Source organism: Ixodes scapularis, unplaced genomic scaffold (genome assembly GCF_016920785.2).
Source record: "Ixodes scapularis isolate PalLabHiFi unplaced genomic scaffold, ASM1692078v2 PGA_scaffold3__209_contigs__length_174095766, whole genome shotgun sequence".
Taxonomy (NCBI): domain Eukaryota; kingdom Metazoa; phylum Arthropoda; class Arachnida; order Ixodida; family Ixodidae; genus Ixodes; species Ixodes scapularis.
In genome coordinates, this window is record NW_024609868.1 from 109,385,724 (window position 1) to 109,406,279 (window position 20,556).

General features: G+C 46.2%; 1 protein-coding gene and 1 pseudogene across 1 annotated transcript in view; both read right to left on the bottom strand.

The window, feature by feature from the left end:
- The window catches only part of LOC121837248, a 90,586-nt gene extending 75,279 nt beyond the window's left edge, over window positions 1–15,307 (bottom strand). Inside the window, exon 1 of the mRNA XM_042292833.1 lies at window positions 15,026–15,307. Coding sequence (XP_042148767.1) covers window positions 15,026–15,307 — 282 coding nt within the window. The remainder of the gene's footprint in view (window positions 1–15,025) is intronic.
- A 1,964-nt stretch (window positions 15,308–17,271) lies between these two features.
- On the bottom strand, window positions 17,272–18,524 carry LOC120840852 (annotated as a pseudogene).
- Window positions 18,525–20,556: the final 2,032 nt, after the last annotated feature.

Below are 20,556 nucleotides of genomic sequence, written 5' to 3' on the forward strand. Positions count from 1 at the left end.
TTCAGCGTGCCAGCTGGGTAGTGTGTAATTGTTTTTTTTTTTTTTTATAGCGCAAGCAATATCTTAATCCTGGCGGCAGGAAGATTCGGCTAGCAGTTGACATGGTTGGACAACGGTGTGCATGCTTGCTTTCTCTGAAGCGGCCAATAAAGCGAAATAACAGCATGTGCGGATTGTCCATGCATTTAATTTTTTGTTTGTTGTTTGTTTCAGACTACAAGTGCTCCCAGTACAAGGGGGTGGCCCTCCAGGCTCTGACGACCAGCATGTCGTCTCTGCTCTGCTGTCGAGGGAAATTTAAAGGGTAAATATTGCAGCTGCAGTTTTTTCTATTCTTTCCCTGCTACACTTCCTGCAAATTTCTGTGCATACTTGGTCGTTTTGTTTTCATGGTACTGTAAACTTTTGTTATAGTCCGTTGCAACTATAGAATAGCACAAGCCCCTCCCACAATTCCCTTTGCTCGCCATGATTGGCGGTGTCCTCTTGGCTTTCCTCCTCTCTAGTGTGTGCTTATTAAAAAGAGTGAAGGGCTTTGTGGGAGGGGCTTTGCTATTCTAGAGTGGCAACAGAGTATAGCATGACCTCAGTTAATTTAATCATTTCGAAGAGTCCTAGCGGGCACCCATGCATTTTTATGGGAAGGACTCGGTGTCATATTTTGAACCGAGAAAATGACCCTACAAATGGGAAAGCACGGGCCTTCTGCTACAAAATTAACCGAACCAAACTTTGTTTTCAAGATCAGACCGGAAAAAGTCGACTCCTGTCTTATAAACGGCGAGTAACAGAAATCCTGTGCTAGTCTCGCCACGTTAGGAAGCTAATGCTATGACCCCCATCTTGATTTCTTTAATGCTTGTTATGGCTGTTTTCACATCTGGTATTTTCACTGTTCTTTGGCCAAAAGTGAGTGACAGGTCACCATAGGTTTCCAGAAGAAAGCGGTCGCATATGCAGAAATTTCTAGCAAGTTCGTAGCGCAGTGGCGCTTCGTCGCAACCGAGGAAAAACTATGGTATTGTTGGTGCAAAACATTAAGCCTCACGACTAGCAGCAACTTAATCGTGTATATACTGCACCGTACGGCGTTTATTTCAGCTCTACTCAACACAAATTATTACAGGGGCACTTAGGTATCCCTTTGCGGATTGAATGCAAAAGCATTGCCATTCCTAACGACACTTTCTTCTTTTTCCCCTCTATTGTTAGGAATGGCAATGCTTTCGCATTCAATCCACGTAGGGATACCTAAGTGCCCCTCTAATATTTGTTTTACATTACATCATGCGGCGTCAGACATCATGGTACGTCATGTCGTCACGTGGAGTGTGATGTCATCGAACCGAGGACATATTTTTATGACCATCTTTCGGGCACATGAACGCCGATGCCGTCAAACATGATGAAAAAACAGCCTCGGATAAACAGGGACGAAGAGCGGGTAAAGACATGCCGTCTTTTGCTGTAATGGGACAAGCTTCTTTTTGAGGGGAGAGTAATGTCGCATTCCGAAGCGGCTGAGATAGCAGAGCAGCTGGCATGCCCGGCTCTCACACAGCAGCACTGGGTTCAAATCTCAGCCGTGGAAGCACATTTTATTCTTTCTTTTATTCCTCTGTTAACGTTTGGTACAACTCGGATTTTCCGCTCCGTGGAGATATAATGCTTTCGCATTAAAAAGGCACATCCAGTCAGGAATATGCCTTTTAGTGTGGTAGAGTCGCACAGCTGCTGACCACTTTGAAAATCACTACTGAAGTATGAGAGGGCGCTAGTGATCACCAAATCAGGTTCACGCCATTCATAGGTGAAGGATCCTTTTGGGTGCACTGAAGATTTGTGTGGCATTTTCTTTCGTTGATTCATTGGCGCATCTCGCCGTTGATCGCAGTCCTGCACCTCATTAGCTCTAACGGGCAGGATGGACAGCTCGGCAGACTCGTCGGCTGAATCCTCCGTGTGTAGTTTAGCATTGTCCTTAGGCTGCTTCAAGTAGGGATGCATGTGAACAGTGCGCAAAACACATGCCTCTTGCCCACGCTTCTATATTCATTGCTGGTCGCAGCGAAATAGCCAAGTGATGTGTGGCCATGTTTGCCCTAAAAAGTTTGTGAGACACTTTGGCTAATGTCGTAATATTCCGTTGTAAGTCACACAAAAGTTGCGACAATCTTGTTTTGTTAATAAGGATTTCTTCTCGGGTTTTGTCATACGCAAGTTTTTATCGTAAGTTTGCTTTTTGAATTCGGCCTCTGATGTCTCGATCCTCCCAATAATTCAAACTTAGTGTGGCGGATCCAGACCTCCGTTTTGGTGTGGGCGGAAAATTTTTAAGGATACTATTCTCCCATTCTTTCTTGTGCAAGGGGGGTCCATTCATATCAAATTGCCCTCCGAAAAGGGGGGAGCGAGGGGGGTCAACTTTGTAGGGGGGGGGGGGCCCTTTGGATCCGCCACTGTTGTGAAAGCTGCAGTTGACACTCACCCATTCGGAGCATGGCTTTATGATCCGCATAGAACCCTATTACCCTTTCCTTCGTGTCCGTTGTGATTAAAAATACTTCTTCAAGATGGTAAACAAACACAAAAAAGTAAATAAAAGTACACAGGGACAACAATTGTGGGCATAAAACACTGGCGCCAGTGTTTACCACCACTTATTGTCCATGTGTTTTTTGCGGCGCTTGTCTACGATCATGGATCAATTGGCTCGAATTGCCATATTAATTCTGCGAGATGCTTATAAGTCTTAGCTTCTCTATGTTCGAATTTGGTAAACTTCATAAGCGGCAACATCTGCTGGCTTATCTTTGGAAGACCTTTTAAAAAGCCGAAATAAAAAAGAGTGCAATGCGGCGGCAAAACAGTGAGCGATTGATTCTCGCAGACTCGGGGGCAAAATATACTTTTGCATTATGGTGCCCCTGACAGTGTTATTAGTGCCACTCATTAAACTATCAAGGTAGTGTGTAAATTAAGTGCCTGGGTGAGCAAAAATGTAGGAATTTTGAATGTGACTTTCTGCATTTAAGGCTGGTTCACACATACAGTGCAGCGCTAACTCAGTCCTGTTAAGGCAACGAGTCACTGCTACTTCCATGGCCTGTATCGTGTGTTCTGAGGGTCCTCCTTTCATAAAGAACTGATGTCCCGGTTTGTAATACTGATTCAGTGCTGAGGTAGTGCTGCGCTGTGATCAGGATACCTTGCGCGGACATTGAAGTTTAGATAAGCAGATCAACGTGTAACTGTGCATCTTTTTTCTTTATAGGTTACCAGTACAAGGTCTCCCATGGACATGAAGGCAGTACAAGGTCTCCCATGGACACGAAGGCAGTACAAGGTCTCCCATGGACACGAAGGCAGTACAAGGTCTCCCATGGACACGAAGGCAGTACAAGGTCCCCCATGAACACGAAGGCAGTGTACCGTATACTCGAATTTTGCATTTTTAATAAACCAGTTATTACTCCTTCCCACGGTTTTATGCAGGCATTTTCCGAACCTTGCATGCGTATATAGGCGAACATATAAGTAAAACACTTGCACTCACTTTCCCCTTCCCTCAAAACAACGGTTAGATCCGGACCACATGTTATGCAACCTATTGCCGTCTTCCCCCTTAGAGTCGTCTATCTAGAAACCCATGCTAGGAGTATAATTTCTAATACATTTCATTTGAAAGTGTCTAGATACACTGCTTTGAGTCTCTGTTGAAAATCAAATGTTATTTTCTACAGCGTTGCAATTCAGGTTTTGATGGGCCATCTCATTTGGTATATTCCGACTCGTCGGAATATACCTAATGAGATGGCACGTCAAAACCTCAAGTACAACGTGGTAGAAAAAAGCATTTGATTTTCAACAGAGACTCAAAGCAGTGTATCTAGACTTTCAAATGAGATCTATTAGAAATTCTTATGAGGTGGCACGGCAAAACCGTAATTGAAACGCGGTGGCCAATAGTTTTCGTAAACTCCTTAGGGACTCGTTACAAAAAATCAATTGTTTTTCAACACAGACTCGAAACGGTGTCAATAGACTTTCAAATTATATTCATATGAAATACATTGGAAACTTTATGCGGTACCTTTGTCGAAACATCAATTGGAACGCGGTGGCCAATAGTTTTCGTAAACTCCTTACGGACTCGTTACAAAACTCGTTTGCATTTCTATTGAGACTCGAAAAGGTGTAATGAGTAGACTCCATAAACTGTCAAATGAAATTCATTAAAAATTTTTGTAAGGGCTGTGCAACAGCAGTAAATTTTGCCTCCACCGTTGAAACCACGCCGGAGTAGTGGCACAAATCAAAATACGAAACATGCGCAGTGCGCAGTAGTGGCGCTAATCAAAATAGGAGACATACAAAGTTCCCTCCGCGTGTATTGTTGTTTCACGGTTGATTCACCCGATTAAAAAGCGTGCGCAAAAAAAAAAAAAAAACGCAACAGAGATAGTGCTTCAATATACTGAGATGTAAGTGTTCAGTCACAAAGTACAAGCAAGTGCGTAAAAATAACTACATTCTTTTTTTTTTTTTATCAAATCTACTCCTGGCTATATTCGGATAGTGACTCGCGAGAGAGAACGTATTCTCAAGTTTTTGCAAGGCCAACTGACACTCAAAATATCGGAACAGACAATTTGGAAAGTGCAAGGAATAGCTTGATTATACTCGTTTACTGATATCTTATTCACAAAGAACTGAAAAATAACGACAAAAGAAACGTCGTTACTTTCACTGTTACGTCAGAAAAAGTAATAGAACTATAGTTACAAGTTACATTCTTAAAAGGTAACTCGTTACAGTCACAAGTTACCGAAAAAAGTGACGAAGTTACAATAAGGCGTTACTATTAACGCGTTACTACCCAAGACTGCCTGTATGGCACCCTAGTGTGCACGAAAATTGTTGCAACATCGGGGGAAGAACCCCTTGCAAGTTCTGTCCTGCCCATAATCGGTAGCTTCCTCCTTTGCATTCGCTTCCTTTCTTGCTTTCGCTATGTACAAGGTTAGATTAGAAAAAAATTAAACCTAATTTTTCGACTCAACTAAAAAAAAGAAGACTATGCATCGCGGAAAGCTGAAACTTTGTGAGTATGTGTCGCTATTGGTGGTGGTGAATTAAAGGGACCATGAAATGACCTTTTTACTTTTTCCAGATAACTTTTACATTAAACCGTGAATGTTCACTGAATGCCGAACAGGCATCCGTTTTCGTCTCGGTTTATTAACTTCTACACAAAAAATTATTGAAATATCGACTTTTTCATTCTCTCCAACTGACCGCAAAACAAGCCGTGACGTAAACCGTTTCCGGAACCGGAAGTTCTCTCGGCAATAGGAGAATGGGAGTGTTACCGGCAACGAGTTGGGGTGCGCCGGTAGGTTTTACTGCGCTGATGTCACCGACGTATTTCCTGAATCGGCTCCTCTCATCGCCGCATCGCAGCTGAGCGAAATTCAATGAGATATGTTGCACTACAGCGACAGCGTGGGACCAGTCCCATACGCCGGTATGCCTGTTGGGAAGTGCAGCGAGTCTTCCGGTGAAGACTCCAGAAGTCAACCACCCTGTCATTGTTGGCAGAGGGGCCGGCCCGTGTCAGTCGTTTGCAAAGCGACGTAGATGGCGTTTTTCGCGGCCTCGGAGATGCAGGAGCGAGCCGACGTTAAAAAAGATACGTTTGAACTACGAGTGTCAGCAAGAGCCACGTAAATACCTGTTTACACTCGGAGCGGACGCGCGCGTTCGATGGAAGCGCTGTATTCGCGCTGTTTGTAAGCGCTTCGGGACCGTTCTTTTACGATTGCAACTCGATACTGACGCGACACTCGGCAAAGAAAGGTTGGACCGGGGTTGTACGTATACCTCCCACGAACTGTTATAGCTCGACAGTGACGTGCAGTCTGTCAGAATAAAAATGGCATACCAATAACAAAGTGTACATACCGTGTTACGAAGGTAATCCATACGGCGTTTATTTCAGCTCTATATCACACAAAACAAGATAGAATCGACGAGAGTCCCTTTTCGACGGGTGTTCGTCAACACTGCCTCGGAAAACAAGGGGAAGAGATTGACCTCACCTCTTAATCTAGAATTGAGGTCAGTGATCAAACTCTAATACGGGAAGGGTCCACAAGGGTCGCGCGGGCATATTCCATTTAGCACGCCAGCCGGTCGTAGGCAGACGGTCTTGCGACGAAGCAACGCAGCGCCGAGTCGGAATGCCTGCTAGGCCTATATTCTGAGCACCTCGCTTCGTCGGAGTCGGTGGATCCAGCGTTCTTGATCGTCGTGGTCTGTTTTAAGTACTGTTTTCTTGCTGCTTGAAGTCGGCACGCGCGGGAAGAACACGTAGAAAAATAAACGTTCAGTCAGTCAGAGTTTTGAGAGGAAGGAAAACAAATAAAATAAACGTTCGTCGGCGGCCGCCGCCACCCAAGTAACTGTCGGCCCTGCCCTACTGCGCACGCGCAGTAGTTGCTTCGTTTACCACACGATAGATGGCGCTTGGCTCTCAGCATTATCAAATTTGGCAATTTTCGCCACACATCTCTAATTATGCTACAAAATGTGGATCTGAATATTATTTAACAAAACTTTCAGGAAACATTCACCGGCTATTTATTGTTTACGATCGCGGAGCTGGTGAGGTAGGCTCTTACCCAATAGGCGACCTGGATTTGGCTGACGTGCTCCATTTCCGCGGATGCATCGTAGTGAACAGGCTAAGGAAGGAAGGCGCAAAAGAGTCCAGTTTTCTTTTAAAAGTTCTATAGCAAATTTTTTTTTGGCTCCCTATTTTTGTGTTTTTGTGTTTCTTTTCACACCTTTTACGACGTGCGGTGGATGAAACTCGATTTTAAAATCATTTCATGGTCCCTTTAAAAAGGTTGAGCACGTTTACAATTCTCTCTAATGTGAAATTAGTGCGCAGCTCTTGAGGCATTATAATTTTGCTATATGCGGTGCTAAACAATTTAAAAAAAAATAAATATAAATACCGGGTGTTTTTTTAATTAGCACGTTTGTTTAGACAAAGCCGTGAAAGCTCAACTTAAGCATAAGTTATGCACAAACCGCATAACTTTCAGGGCTTTTTAAAATAAATTTGTTATTCAGAAAAAGAAAACTGTATATATATATATATATATATATATATATATATATATATATGTACAAATATAGATTACTTTCCTCACATACTTTTCCTGCAGCTTCCTCCTCTTGCGTGTCCTCCTCCTCAACCGTCCCCTCCTCCTCCTCCATACTCTCCCCTCCCCCACTCCCCTAGCGTCCCCTCCTCCTCCATACTCTCCCCCCCCCTCCTCCAGTGGACCCTCTACCGCTTCTCCTCCATACCCTCTCCTTCTCCCACAGCTTCCCCACTAAATTTAGCTGGAAAATTGACACCACGTGACCTCAACACCAATTCTGTTTCCCCGCTAAATTAAGCGGGGAAAATGACGTCACATGACTTCGTGTCACGTCACTTATGAACAAATTCAGTTTCTCCGCTAGAATTAGCGGGAAAATTGACGTCATGTGACCTCAACACCAAATCAATTCCCCGATAATTTAGTGGGGAAACTGCATTGGTGTGCAGGTCTGTTACGTCCCATAATGCAACAGTGCGCATTCAGTTCCTCCGCTAAATTTAGCTGTAAAACTGTCGTCATGTGACCTCAACACCAAATCAATTCCCCGATAATTTAGTGGGGAAACTGCATTGGTGTGCAGGTCTGTTACGTCCCATAATGCAACAGTGCGCATTCAGTTTCTCCGCTAAATTTAGCTGTAAAACTGTCGTCATATGACCTCAACAGCAATTCAGTTTCCCCGCTAAATTTAGTGGGGAAATTGTGATGTCCCATAACGCAACGCGCGCGGTTACGCCAACAGTGACGGCGACGCCGACGCCGCTTAACGCGGAAACGGCCGCCTAAGAGCTTGGGTCTAAAACAAAATGTCGCTATGAGCTGACATCCACCTAAGGCTAGTATTCACCAAAGCGAAATTCAAGATTGTGAGCGCCTGTAGTATTTATTTCAGTAAAAAAGCTTTCACTAAGACAGACGATATTGTTTTCTTTCTTGCTGACAAGTTTTCTAATGGCCTAATTGCTACATACGCCCATAATCTGAAATTTTGGTTTGATGATTATTAGGCTTAGGCCGGGGTCAGCTCATACAGAAATTTTGTTTTTAATTTGTATCTTTTGATGTAGATAACGTCATGTGCTTAAAATTTCGCATCGAATTACCATCGTTAGCCTCACATTGTGACGGAGTTTCAGCTTTCTGCGATAGAAGTTCATTTATGCGGGCCGAACAACCTGGTTTAATTTTATCGATCAAACCTTGAAACAAGAGCCAAGGGCTTTGCGGGAAGAGCTTAATTTGCTATTTTTGAAAGTATCCTTTCTTTGAACTGCCTCCCTTTTTGTTGTTTTTAACGCGAGAGCGTTAAGGAAGTAGTATGGCAGTAAAACCGGCTTCGGTGGCGTGGCGGAAAAGCCGGCGTCGGTGGCGTGACACGTAACTCTTGATTGGTCGATAGGGTCATGACGTTACAGCCGCATTATCACAAGCGAGAATTTAAAAAAAAGTCACAACGCTCACTTGAAACGTGACGTCACGCGTAGAATGAAAGTGATTTATAAAGATGACTTGTATAATGCGATTGAAATATCGCCGAATGTCTCGAATGATATCAGTTTCTAAAGTAATTTATTTGCCTTAAAGAAAAAAAATATTGGGCTCGGGCACTTCGTGAACACTCGACTTGGATTTCTGATACTGCAATTGACTGAAACCGTCGACGAGCATTCGCGTGGTGTTTTTGTGAAATCGCAGCATCGATGGGAACAGCCAAACCTTCATAATGCTTGGAGCTCAGCACCTGCACTGTGCTTCGCCAGCCCGAGTGCGTGGGTATGATGAAAATCGACAGCGTGTATTCCGCACAATATCAATTGGTCTCTTGTTTTGACCGCGAGTAAATGGGGTGTGAAGGCTGTTCATTTTTAATGCGAAAGTATTAACTATCCCATGGAGCGTAGCCGGCGGCTCCTGTAACCACAAAAAAGCGCGAAAGAAAGACCCACTCTTCCACTGGCTGAGCAAAACGGCTCTTAGATAGCCATTGGCAGCCGCTTTATGAGAGCGCGCGCTCGGATGCCGCTCTCGGGTCAGGCGTTGCCGTAAAAGGGGGGGAGGTCCGACCTAGCCGGTTTCCTTACCACTCCCCTTTTCGGCAGGCATGTCTTGCCGGAGGCGGAAGCTGGGGGAGGGGGGGGGGGGGGGGGGGAGGTGGGCTGCAGCCACCTCACGAGAGAGCGCGCTCGGCAACCGGGCCATAGCCTCCTCTATACTGACAAAGCCTGCACTCTTAGAAAAAAGGGTGTATTCTTAAACCCTTTGTCCCATATAATACACTCCAAGACTTCAGTTCGATGTACAGTGCACTGACGTCGATCTGTCGGTACTAACTTTCGTGAGAGGCTTGATAGCCCTGTGGTACACCTTATTAAAATAGTTAATGTACGTGTCACTTACTACAAAAAAATGATACAAAACTTGAAAGTATAAAACAGAGAGGACGAGGATGGGAACAGGACATCTTTCACTTTTGAAAGATGAAAGATGTCCTGTTCCCGTCCTCGTCCTCTCTGTTTTATACTTTCAAGTTTTGTATCTATTAACCAACACGCTCGTTTTCAATTGAAAAAAATAATAATCGGGGTTTACTTGGCTCTACTGAAAAACCTCAGGGTTTTCTTTTTGTGGTCTCTGATACGTACTTTAGCTATTTAATAAGTTACATCGCACCGTTATCAAGCCCCTCTTAAAATTTGGGGCCGACTGTTGGACTACGGTGCGCTGTACGTTGAACTAAAGTTTTGGGGTGCATTATGTGGGACAAAAGTGCGCATTCAGCCTCTGCGGGTGGCCGTAGCGCCGGCTTTCCTGCACGGTCCTGGATGCTTCGCTCGTTACGTGACTGAAATCGGTGAATAGCGGCGTCGCGTGTGAAAATGGGAAAGGAAAAGAAGGAGGCGGAAGTAGGGGAACACACGCTGGGGCACGTGCAACGTCGTTGGAGCGTCTGTAGCGGTGGCTTTCCGGCATGGCGCTGGATGGTTTGCTCCTCACGGGGTCGATCTCGGCGGCTCGGGGAGAACAAATCCACAGGTCCGCTCCCCTTTTGGGGGAGCATATCGAGAAGCTCTGAGAGAGCCAGGTGACAGGCGCCCCGCTGCGGCGAGACGCCGAAACACACTTCTCCCGAGCGATGGAATGTCTGCCTGTGCTCCTCGCATTCCTCGCGCTACCGCTTCTTTTCCCGACGGGTTTGAAAACCATGTTTCGGATCTTTCCCCCTGCAAAAGCTGTACGCTGACGACCAGGTTCCTCGAGAAATGCTCTGTGCTACCAGATCCTCGCGCTCCAAATCTCCGACCGGGCACTCTATGGCTCCGTCGTCGAACTGCCATGCTTTGTGAGTATAGCCGAGGCTATGCCAAGGCATTAGCGAAACGTGGCCGTCCACACCCGTCCACCGCAGACAAACTAAGAGAGCGGATGAACGACCGTCATGTTTTCGCATTCACAAACTCATAAGCACTCAGTTGTCCTCGGAATTTTTTGCAGTGCATATAACTAAAACTTTCTAAATATTTTCTAGTTCTTCTGTGTGTCAGCCATTGCGCGGAGAGGAAACTAGTGCGTCTTTTGTTGGTAATTAACCTCAAGGATTAATTCTATACGACATTTAGTGAAATTATAAAGATTGATTCAGCGCCCCTTTAACGATTGTTTAAATCATTATCCTTGTTACTTGAATGTTACATGTTTTCATTTGTTAATAATTGAACGCTAAAGAAAAACGACAAATAGTATTATTAATCGTTTTATAATGTTACAAAGTTATTATTTAGATGACTGAAAATTTAAAATCAGAAATGAGTACTTTTTCACTGCTCTTGTTAAAGAACATAGAACCGGCGTTCCACATGGACTGGACGTATTCCCAGTCTTCGTCGACTATATCGCCTGAGTGCTTCTACTAAGGCATGTGAATACATTTTGCGACGACAACGGGTACACCCTCGTTGCCATTTGGCTTACGGTAGAATAATACTTAAGAGCCATTGGAATCGAATGGATAAGTCCCGATATTACCGAAGCTTTCCCGGCTCGACAGGAATGTTTGCCAACTCCACCCTACCTCCGCCCTCCTTTACACTGTTATAAAAAGGGACCTTCCCACTAGACCCTGCAAGTTGCCTGCATAAACCTATCCAGTTTTAATGAAAATAACACCGAACAACGCAAGTTTCACAATCCCCTTTTCTTGAACCATCTTACGACGTTGCACTGATTGGAAAGCCAGACACCGAAATATTTGCTTGTGCAAAACATTGAAAGGGAGCTGCTGCTTCTATTGCTTTGGCTGACGCTCATTATCGCCCCCTGCAATCTGCCGGGTGGCTAGCACGTTTTCATCGTAAACCGTTGGTAAACAGAATCTAATCATAACGCCGGGTTCGTCCCGCGGAGAAACAAACAAACAAGCGAGAGTCTATACTCCGTTTCCCCTTACGATGGACAGCAGGCCCACCGCGGATGCTGCGAACCATCCCAAACAAACCAGTGCTGCGAAGGAATCCCGTGACCACGGGACCCGCGCGTCACTTCGCCCCTTGCGAAGGTCACCTAACGCGTACACGGCGCACGAATGTCTTAGATGATTCGTAGCGCCATCCGTGTAGTACATCGTAAAATGGAAAATATTAGAGACAATAAAAGACAAACTTGCTTAAGGTAAAATACGTAAACTAAAAAAACAGGTTTTTGCTGTCTTTGCTATTTACGAACTTTCTTTAAAGGGATAATACGGCGAAACTTTGCCAGGAACATTCTAAATGCGCGGGTCGTCCAGATTTTCGTAACTCGTGCGAGTTGCAACAATAACAAATTCTTTAGCTAGTGCTGCGCGTCTTGGTCGTCTCGGTTCTTTGTTGGTCTATACCAAAATGTAATCGACAAAAAAAAACTGCTCGAAGCTCATTACATTTTTCTTGCGATTATATTCCTATTCCGTTACTAGAGCCTCGCACACTAACTCCCGAGTGTGTGATGCAAAAATAAAATGAGATACCCAGAAACCCGTTACAGGCACCCTGAAGTCGCTGACGCAAATTTCGAGGAATGTATTTGGAAAAGTATTTGGAGGAGACAAAATACATTCGGTTGTATTTGTATCTTGTACTTAAACGCTTTTTTGAAAATGTAATTAAATTTGTAATTAAATACATTTTTGGCGAAGTATTTGTATTTCGATACATATTTGCATGTATTTTGCCCTATCCCTGCTCTTTCTCTTTCTTTCACAATACATAAGTTAGGACTCAGTGCTCTTTCCTGTGCCCTTTTCTTGGGGGGAGAGAGAGAGAGAGAGAGAAGTGTTAGAAAGAAAGGAAGCCTGGAACTTATTAACCACACCCAGGGATGGGCAGCATTCTAAACACAAGTATTTGAAATACGTATTTCAAATACTTTGTGTATTTTGCATTCGTATTTAATTACAAATTGGGTAATGTATTTGACGTGTGTATTTAAATACTAAAACGTGGGTATTTCAAATACACAATTGTAATTAAATACAATTTTGTGGGCGAAAATACATCCCTCAAATTTATTGTCACTGTCCAGAAGAGGAAGGAAACTACGTTCTGCACCGGATGCAGTATCTCTCAATCAAGCACAAGCCTTTGGTGACTTTGTGATTACGGTGCTAGTCCAGGGCAATAAAAGAAACGAAATCGACGTTCACAGGCCGACTGGCTAAATAAGTGCCTGTGACAACTTGTGATGCTTTCCAGCCTGGTTTGCATCCATATTTTTACCTGGAACATTCTAAATGCGCGGGTCGTCCAGATTTTCGTAACTGGTGCGAGTTGCAACAATAAAATATTCTCTAGCTAGTGCTGCGCGTCTTGGTCGTCTCGGTTCTTTGTTGGTGTATACCAAAATGTAATCGACAAAAAAAGCTGCTTGAAGCTCTGCACTTTTTTCACCTATTACGTCCAAGCTGATTACAATTTTTTTGTGATTATATTTCTATTACGTTACTAGAGCATCGCACACTAACTCCCGAGTGTGCGATGCCAAATTAAAATGAGATACCCAGAAACCCGTTGTAGGTGCCCTGAAGTCGCAGACGCAAATTTTGAGGAATGTATTTGGAAAAGTATTTGGAGGAGACCAAATACATTTGGTTGTATTTTTATCTTGTACTTAAATGCTTTTTTGGAAATGTAATTAGATTTATAATTAAATACATTTTTGACGAAGTATTTTGTATTTGTATTTCGATACATATTTGGATGTATTTTGCCCATCCCTGACCACACCGTCGATTCGGGGCAAGCCAGTTCCAGGTTGGGGATGGGAAAAGAGGGGATCAAAAGAAAAGATTAGAAAGGTGAAGAGGGAAGAGAGAAGGCATCTTGGGTAAAGTCACAGTTACTTGATTAGGTTTGTCCACTACTGTATATCTATTGACAATACAAGAAGACAAGAGAATGTTCTTGCGGCATCACGAACGGAGCCGGGGGGGGGGGGAAGAATATCTTGCGTAGTATAGAGCGGGCAACTCCCGCGATCTGTAGTTTGTCGAAGATTTTTCTCTCGTCTGCGTAATTGGGACAGGCCCAAAAGAGATGGTCCACATCCTCACGAGTGTCAGAAGTAGAGCAGTTTGGGCTCATCGTTGCGTCAATTCGGTGGACGGCAGATGCAGTATAGACACAGTCTGTGCGAAGCCGGTGTAGTACGGAGGCGCTTGCACGTGGTAGCTTCGAAGGGACGCGTGGGGGTGGTCTCCCGTCAGCGAACCGTGGGTCCGGATGATTCTTGGTTATCGCTTGGTGAATTAGCAGCTTGGCTTCATGAATCTTCGGCACCACGATCATGGGAGTACCAAGCTGGTGTGCCGCAGCGGCAAGAAGGTCGGCCGTTTCGTAACCCGAAATGCCTACATGTGAGGGCAACCATTGGAATGATATTTCCCAGCCCTTCGCTTGGAGGTTTCTTGCAAGGTGTGCAATGTATCGGGCATATTGAGGGGCATCATCAAGATTACCGAGATGTTGTAGGGCTATTTTGGAGTCGGTAAGGAGCAAAGCTTTTCCGCAGTAAGGAAGTTTCTCCAGGGCGTCAAGTCCAAGTCTAAGGGCCACCAACTCAGCGGTTGTTGATGTTGCGTGGAAGCTGAGCTTTCTGGCATGAGACACATTCAGGTCAGGTATGTAAACCGCTGCGGTAGATGACTTGCTGCTATGAAGAACTCAGCCGTCGGTGTATATTCGCATCCATCCCTGGTACAGTGTCTCAATATGATCCTCTGTAGTTGTCCGGGCAACGACCTGTGCTGTGTTGCGTTTGCTTTTGAGCGTTGGAACAATCTCATTTATGTTCAGTGGAGGGGCATATGGTGGCGGTGCCGGGTAGTCGGTGTCCGGATCACCAATAAAGGTCATAAACTCCGTTGCCAGAGAACCAAGGCAAGAAAGGGGGCGTTGGCGAAGGCGATTCAAAAGGGGAGCAGTTCAGCGACAGACAGTTTGCCTCTCTATGTGCCGGAGTGTTTGTTCTCTACCGTAATTTTCCACTAGGTTTACCCTCGCTTCCACTAGTGTTGGAACGTTTGGTGAATATCTGGGTAATCCAAGGCACAGACGGACTGCCACTCTCTGAAGAATCTCAACTGCTGAACTCTGGGCATTGTCGAGGTGCACCAGTGGCAGTGCGTATAGCAACCTTGAAAGAATAAGACCTCTGTAGAGATGCATCATCATTGCCTGTACGGTCCCCCATCTGCTGCCAATGATCATGCGGATAGCGTTGAGGTGTCGGCGACATCTGATAATGGTTGTCGTGACTGCTGGTCGCCAAGAGACTCGATCATCCAGGAGGAAGCCTAGATAGGGGTATGTTCGAACCCTTGTCACGTTTGTCCCATTGATCGTGTAACTTCGGTTGATCGAAGACCCGGCCGAAGGGTGGTATTGAAGAGCAGCTATTTTAGACGCCGATAACGTAAGACCAAGCCGAGATATCACGCCAACTATAGCGTCGAGGCCTAGCTGGACTGTTCGCTGCATGTTACTGTATGAGCTAGTTGGGGCAGTAGCCCAGAGAGCAACATCGTCGGCGTAAATTGCGATGTTTATGACTGGAGAGGGTGTGTTCAAGGGCTGCAGGGCCTCCGGCAGAGCTGCCATTGCTGCATTGAACAAACATGGGCTAATGACGCTGCCCTGAGGAACACCCTGGGCTACTTGCCGTTGCGAACTGCGCATACCTTCTAAGCGAACGCACATTGTACGCCCTGTCAGGAATGCACGAACGAATGCGAGTGCTCGGCCGGTAACACCAAGCCTGATTAGCTGAGCTAGAATGGTTTCGTGTGGGATAGAGTCAAAGGCTTTTTTGATATCAAGGAATATTGCCGAGGTTGCTTGGCGAGTTGCCTTTGATTGTTCCATGTCTGAGACAAGGTCACCAATCGCGTCTGTTGTGCACCGCCGTTTCCGGAAGCCTGATAATTGATGGGGTAGAGCGCCAGATGTCTCAAGCTGCCAGTCAAGGCGTCTTAGGACCATCCGCTCCAGAACCTTGCCGAGACAGCAGGTGAGGGAGATAGGCCTGTAGGAGCTGATGTCACCGGATGGCTTCCCTGGTTTATGAATGGGAACTACTTCAGATGTGAGCCATGCGCGTGGCAGGACTGCCGAGCGCCAGATGTCATTGAGATATTCCAAAAGGCCCGGAAGGGCCGTTACATCTAAATTGCGCAAGGCCTGAAAGGTGATCCCATCTGGCCCTGGAGCGGTACGTTTGCGAGCAGAGCGGCGAAGAGCATGTTGGAGTTCCTTCAGCGTAAAGTCCACGTCGTTCGCGGCCAATGTTGTTGGTAAAGTGTTAGTAGTGGTGCTATGCGCGGTATAGCCTTGGGGTGAGACAGGGACAGAGGTGAATTCATCGGCAAGGAATTCTACTGCTTGAGCCACAGTGATGTTCTGGGCGATGACAAAACCAAGAACGGGTGACGTGGAACAGCGTGCGCGGCAAGGACACGGGCCATGCGCCAAGCTTGTTTTCCTCCACCAGGGGAGTGAAGCGACTCGCAACGCTGCCGCCATTGTCCCCTTTGTAATCGTTTGGTGTGCTTCCGGAATGCTTTGTCTATCTTTCGATATCGCTGAATGTCCTCTTGCTTTGATGTTTTAAGTGCTCGGCGCTGTGCCTGGCGTCGCGAGGCACGTAACTTGAGGTATTTTAGGTCAGGGTTTGGTCGGTATGTGGGAATGATCTCGGTTCTGGTCGCTTTGGATAACGCATTGGAGATGGCTGTCGTGTAATCCAAATTGCCTAGAGACATTATTTCGGCAAACAACACGCGGTAAGCATCCCAGTTAGTCACTTTGCAAGTCTTGTGCGTGGTGGTGGGGCCTCCTTCTAGTGAAGTGATTTTGATCGGTAGGTGGTCGCTGCCCCAGCTATCAGGTTCCGCTGACCACAAGGCTCATACTGGGGACGTAGTGAAGCTAAGGTCAAGTACACTTCCCTCCACGCCAGGTCGTACGAAGGTGGCTACTCCGTCGTTCAAGCAGTGAAGACCAAGGGCACTTGCGGCATCCTCGAGCAGTCGCCCGCGAGGTGTTGTTTTCTTATTCCCCCAGGTCTCGTTGTGGGCGTTAAAATCCCCAAGAAACAGGGTGGCTGGTGCGCATCGCGAGAGAATTGCACGCATTGAGGATGGGTCCCACTGACCGTTAGGTCTAATGTAGACTGAGATGACGGTGACGTCTGAGTTCCCTTTTTTGATTGTGACAGCGACATATTCGGCGATGTTATCGCGCAAGTCCGACAGGTCCACTTGTAATTGAGGTAGATCTCGGTGTACGTACAAGGATGCCTTTGGATGATCTGTTGGTGTGAGAGTCGTCCGAGGCGTACTATTGTAGATAACATAGGGCGACAGACGAATCGATTGTGGTTTGCAGTTTGTTTCCTGGAGGGCTAGTACTTCAATTTGGTGCCTTTGTAGATATTGCCGTAAGTCGTCTATCCGATTTCGTAGTTCATTAACATTCCACTGAAAAATCTGAGGTATTAAACAGCGTCTTACGCAGCGAGGAAGATGATTTTGCGTCGATTGCAGACCGGCCTTATTAAGGCGAGACTACTTAGACCAGGAGCTGGAAAATGGCAGGAGCATGTCAATTACTGTAAATAGTGCCTGAGCGAATGGAAAATTTAGAGACGTAAGAAAGGTACGTAGCTGTATGGCTAACGTACAAATCGCACTTCCGAAGCTTTGAGGCTTAGGTGTTGCATTAGGTATTGGTTTAGGATCAGCAGGTGGCTCACTGTGCTTTCGGGTTGGCCGGGCCAGACCTCTTGAAGGGCCTTTTTTGGCGGTAGCTGCTGAAGCACTAGAAGGCTGAGTGTTTGGTCCAGACTGTACTGGGGGAGCTGCTGAGGCGTCTGAAGCAGTTTTGCCAGTCAAGTTTTCCAAAGGAGGGAAGTTATCCTCGTTATGGAGTGGAATACGCGATTGCTCATCTTCTTTTGAGCCTTGCGATCGTTTTCGAGGTGTCCAGTGTCTTCCAGTTCCACAGGCCCCTTGGTCATTTTCGATAGCAGATTTAGCGGACGTGTAGTTAAGATTTTGGAACTTTTGTAGTTGCTGATTTGTGTTTCTACTTTGTAGATGGCACAAACTTTTGATGTCGCATTTTGGCGCTTCTTACAGTTGGTGCATTTAGGCTGCTCAGCTGCACACTCATTTACTCCGTGGTCGCCGCCACAATGACTGCAGCGCTGTGCCTTAAAACAGGTACCTGCAATGTGTCCGAAGCGATTGCACTTCAGACACTGCCTTGGCTTTTCAAGGTACGGAAGGACTTTGTAACGTGTATGCCCCGCAATGACATATTCAGGTGAGGATTTCGTTGCGAAGACCAGTTTGACAATTTCTGACTTTCCAAGTCTTCTTACGTGGATTACTGAAGCTTTTTCTCGCATGGCTGCCTAGAGATCAGCGTCTTCGATGCCTGCAGATACTCCTCGAATAATACCCACAGATGCCGATGGTGGAGGAGGTTCGTAAGTCTGAACTTGAACTGTTCCCAGGATTTTCAGTTGCAGGAGTGCTTTGGTGGATTCTACATTTCTAGCATCGATGGCCAGAAGATTCAATCGGTAGTTGGGCCGAATCTGGATGACACCGACTGGGGCCAGGCTGTCCAGCTTTTGTTTTAGTACCAGAGGGTTCATGTTGGTGATGATCGTGGTTGGGTCGTTAGGCTTAACAGTGACTGTGAGATTATAACCCGGCTGGGTTATGATTGTGTCCTCACTTGAATTTGAGCCGTGGCGTCTCTTCTTCGACGTTTGGGTTTGCCACCCAGCTTCGTCCTCGAAGTCATCCATGACGCTATCATGAGAGTCTTCAGGCTTGTTATGCGGTTTGGCAGTTCCAGATTCATCCTGGTTAGGCTGTGGTGGATTCGGGAGGCTCATATTACGTGGCCCCCGTTGGGCGGAGTCGTAGCTCCTGATTGGGTGCGGAAAGGAGACGTCTTCTTGAAAAACCAGGGAAATATTCGGTCAATAAACCAGGAAATAACCATAAAATACCGTAGTCTTGCTAAAGCGACAAATTCGATCGTCCTGGCTGAAGCGTCGTCGTCGTCGTTTTTTTTTTTTTTTTTTTTTTTGGGGGGGGGGGGGGATCGGTGGCCGAGTGTCTAGCGCACACCAACTCGGAGCACGTGGAGAGAAAGCTCGCACTGCAGAACCCAGAGACCTTGGGTTCAATCCCCACCCCTGCCCGTTTCGATCTGGATAAGCATCGTACCGGCTTGCGGTCGTGTATCACTACTCCGTGGTGCAGGCTAAAGACCCCAGGCTAGCAGTCGTACTGCACTGGTTAAATCGCTTATCTACAGTGGGTAACAATGTCGCCATGTTCTGGCAGACTAAACTCCTGCTTTATAAACAACTAACGACTAATTTGTATTTTTTGTTGCTCTTTTCTTCCTCCTCTGCTTGCGCACCGTTTTAGGTATGGCTCGTTCTGGAATTTTTTGGGCGTTCGTGTGCGCTTCGACCATCTGCAGCCGAAAATTTAGGCCTTCAATTATGCCGAGACTGAAACGAACGCGAGCGCGCACACTCTGCGAGCAGCTGCACTATTTAGATCTGAGCTGGAGCGACTTTGAAGCCTTGAAATACTTGTTTTCAAGCTGCAGGTATCGTGCAACGAACGAAATCTACTCGGAGCCATGGAGTAGCAATACGTTGCCATATCAACGGTTACCGCGTATGTTTAGGCTTAGAAACGGCCGGAGTCGGGGACGATCTTTAAAATGGGGCCAGCCCACCGCTCATTCTTTGTGATTTGAGCGAGATAAAGCAAAGCGAAAGCCGGTTGCACTATTCATTGGCATTGAAATGGGCTAATACGGCAGCGACCATGACGAATTTGCTCCGAAGCGAGCGGAAAGGGCGCCGCCATGTTTGCCGACGCAACCCGGCCCCAAGCAATTAGGGGCCCAAGCGCCAACCCAAGGCCCCAAACGGAGTTTGGGTTCTGCGCATGCGCAGTGGTGAGCCCCAATTTCTTTAGGGCCCCCAAGCTTTGGGGCCCCCTATTCTAAAACTCTCTAATATCGGACAATATTGGAAGAGCTACCCTATCCAACATCGGCCCAGTCGTTGGTGCCAATGCTATGCCCATGTTCAGCCATCGTTCCAGCCACTGTCGGCCCCATGATTGGTGTCAATGCTGGGCCATTGCTAAACAATGGCTCCAGCCAATAGTGGTCCCACATTAGGAAATACCGGCGTAAGATTGGACAATACTGGAAGCGCGACCCGATCCGATGTTGGCCGTCATTGGTGTTGATTTAGGGCCATCGTTGCACTCACCCAGCTGTTTGCAAGTGCACTCGCCAAGTTGTTTGCAAAAGGAAGGTACACGGACAGAAGAGATTGTTTTGAAATCTCCTCAAAGTTTATTACACACAGTCTATTCTGTAGACAAGTACAAACTAAGCAATTTGTTATGTGTGAAGAGGTACGACTCAGCTGTTACACAACTAAGAAGATTGCAAAGCAAACAACAACCGGGGTAATTCCTGGGTAGTTTCCAGTCTCCCCGCAGTTGGCCGAATTTTTGCCCCGAAATCCTACCGGTATGGTCGCCCCTCATTGGCGGTGCAATCAGTTTATCGAACGACATTTCATCGACAGATCGTTTCATCAACGCGCCAAGTTTCATAAAAAAAACTGAGAATAACTTCTTGTTGTTTCTTTTTTTTTTTTTGCAATGAACCGCTGCAGACTTACCATCAAGCGGCGTGAAAGGGAGGGCTGGTTCCGTGAGCACGCCAATCAGGAATACACGCGTGTTGAAATGCCCTACAGCGTGCTATTCGCGCAACGAATGTCGAGGGAACGT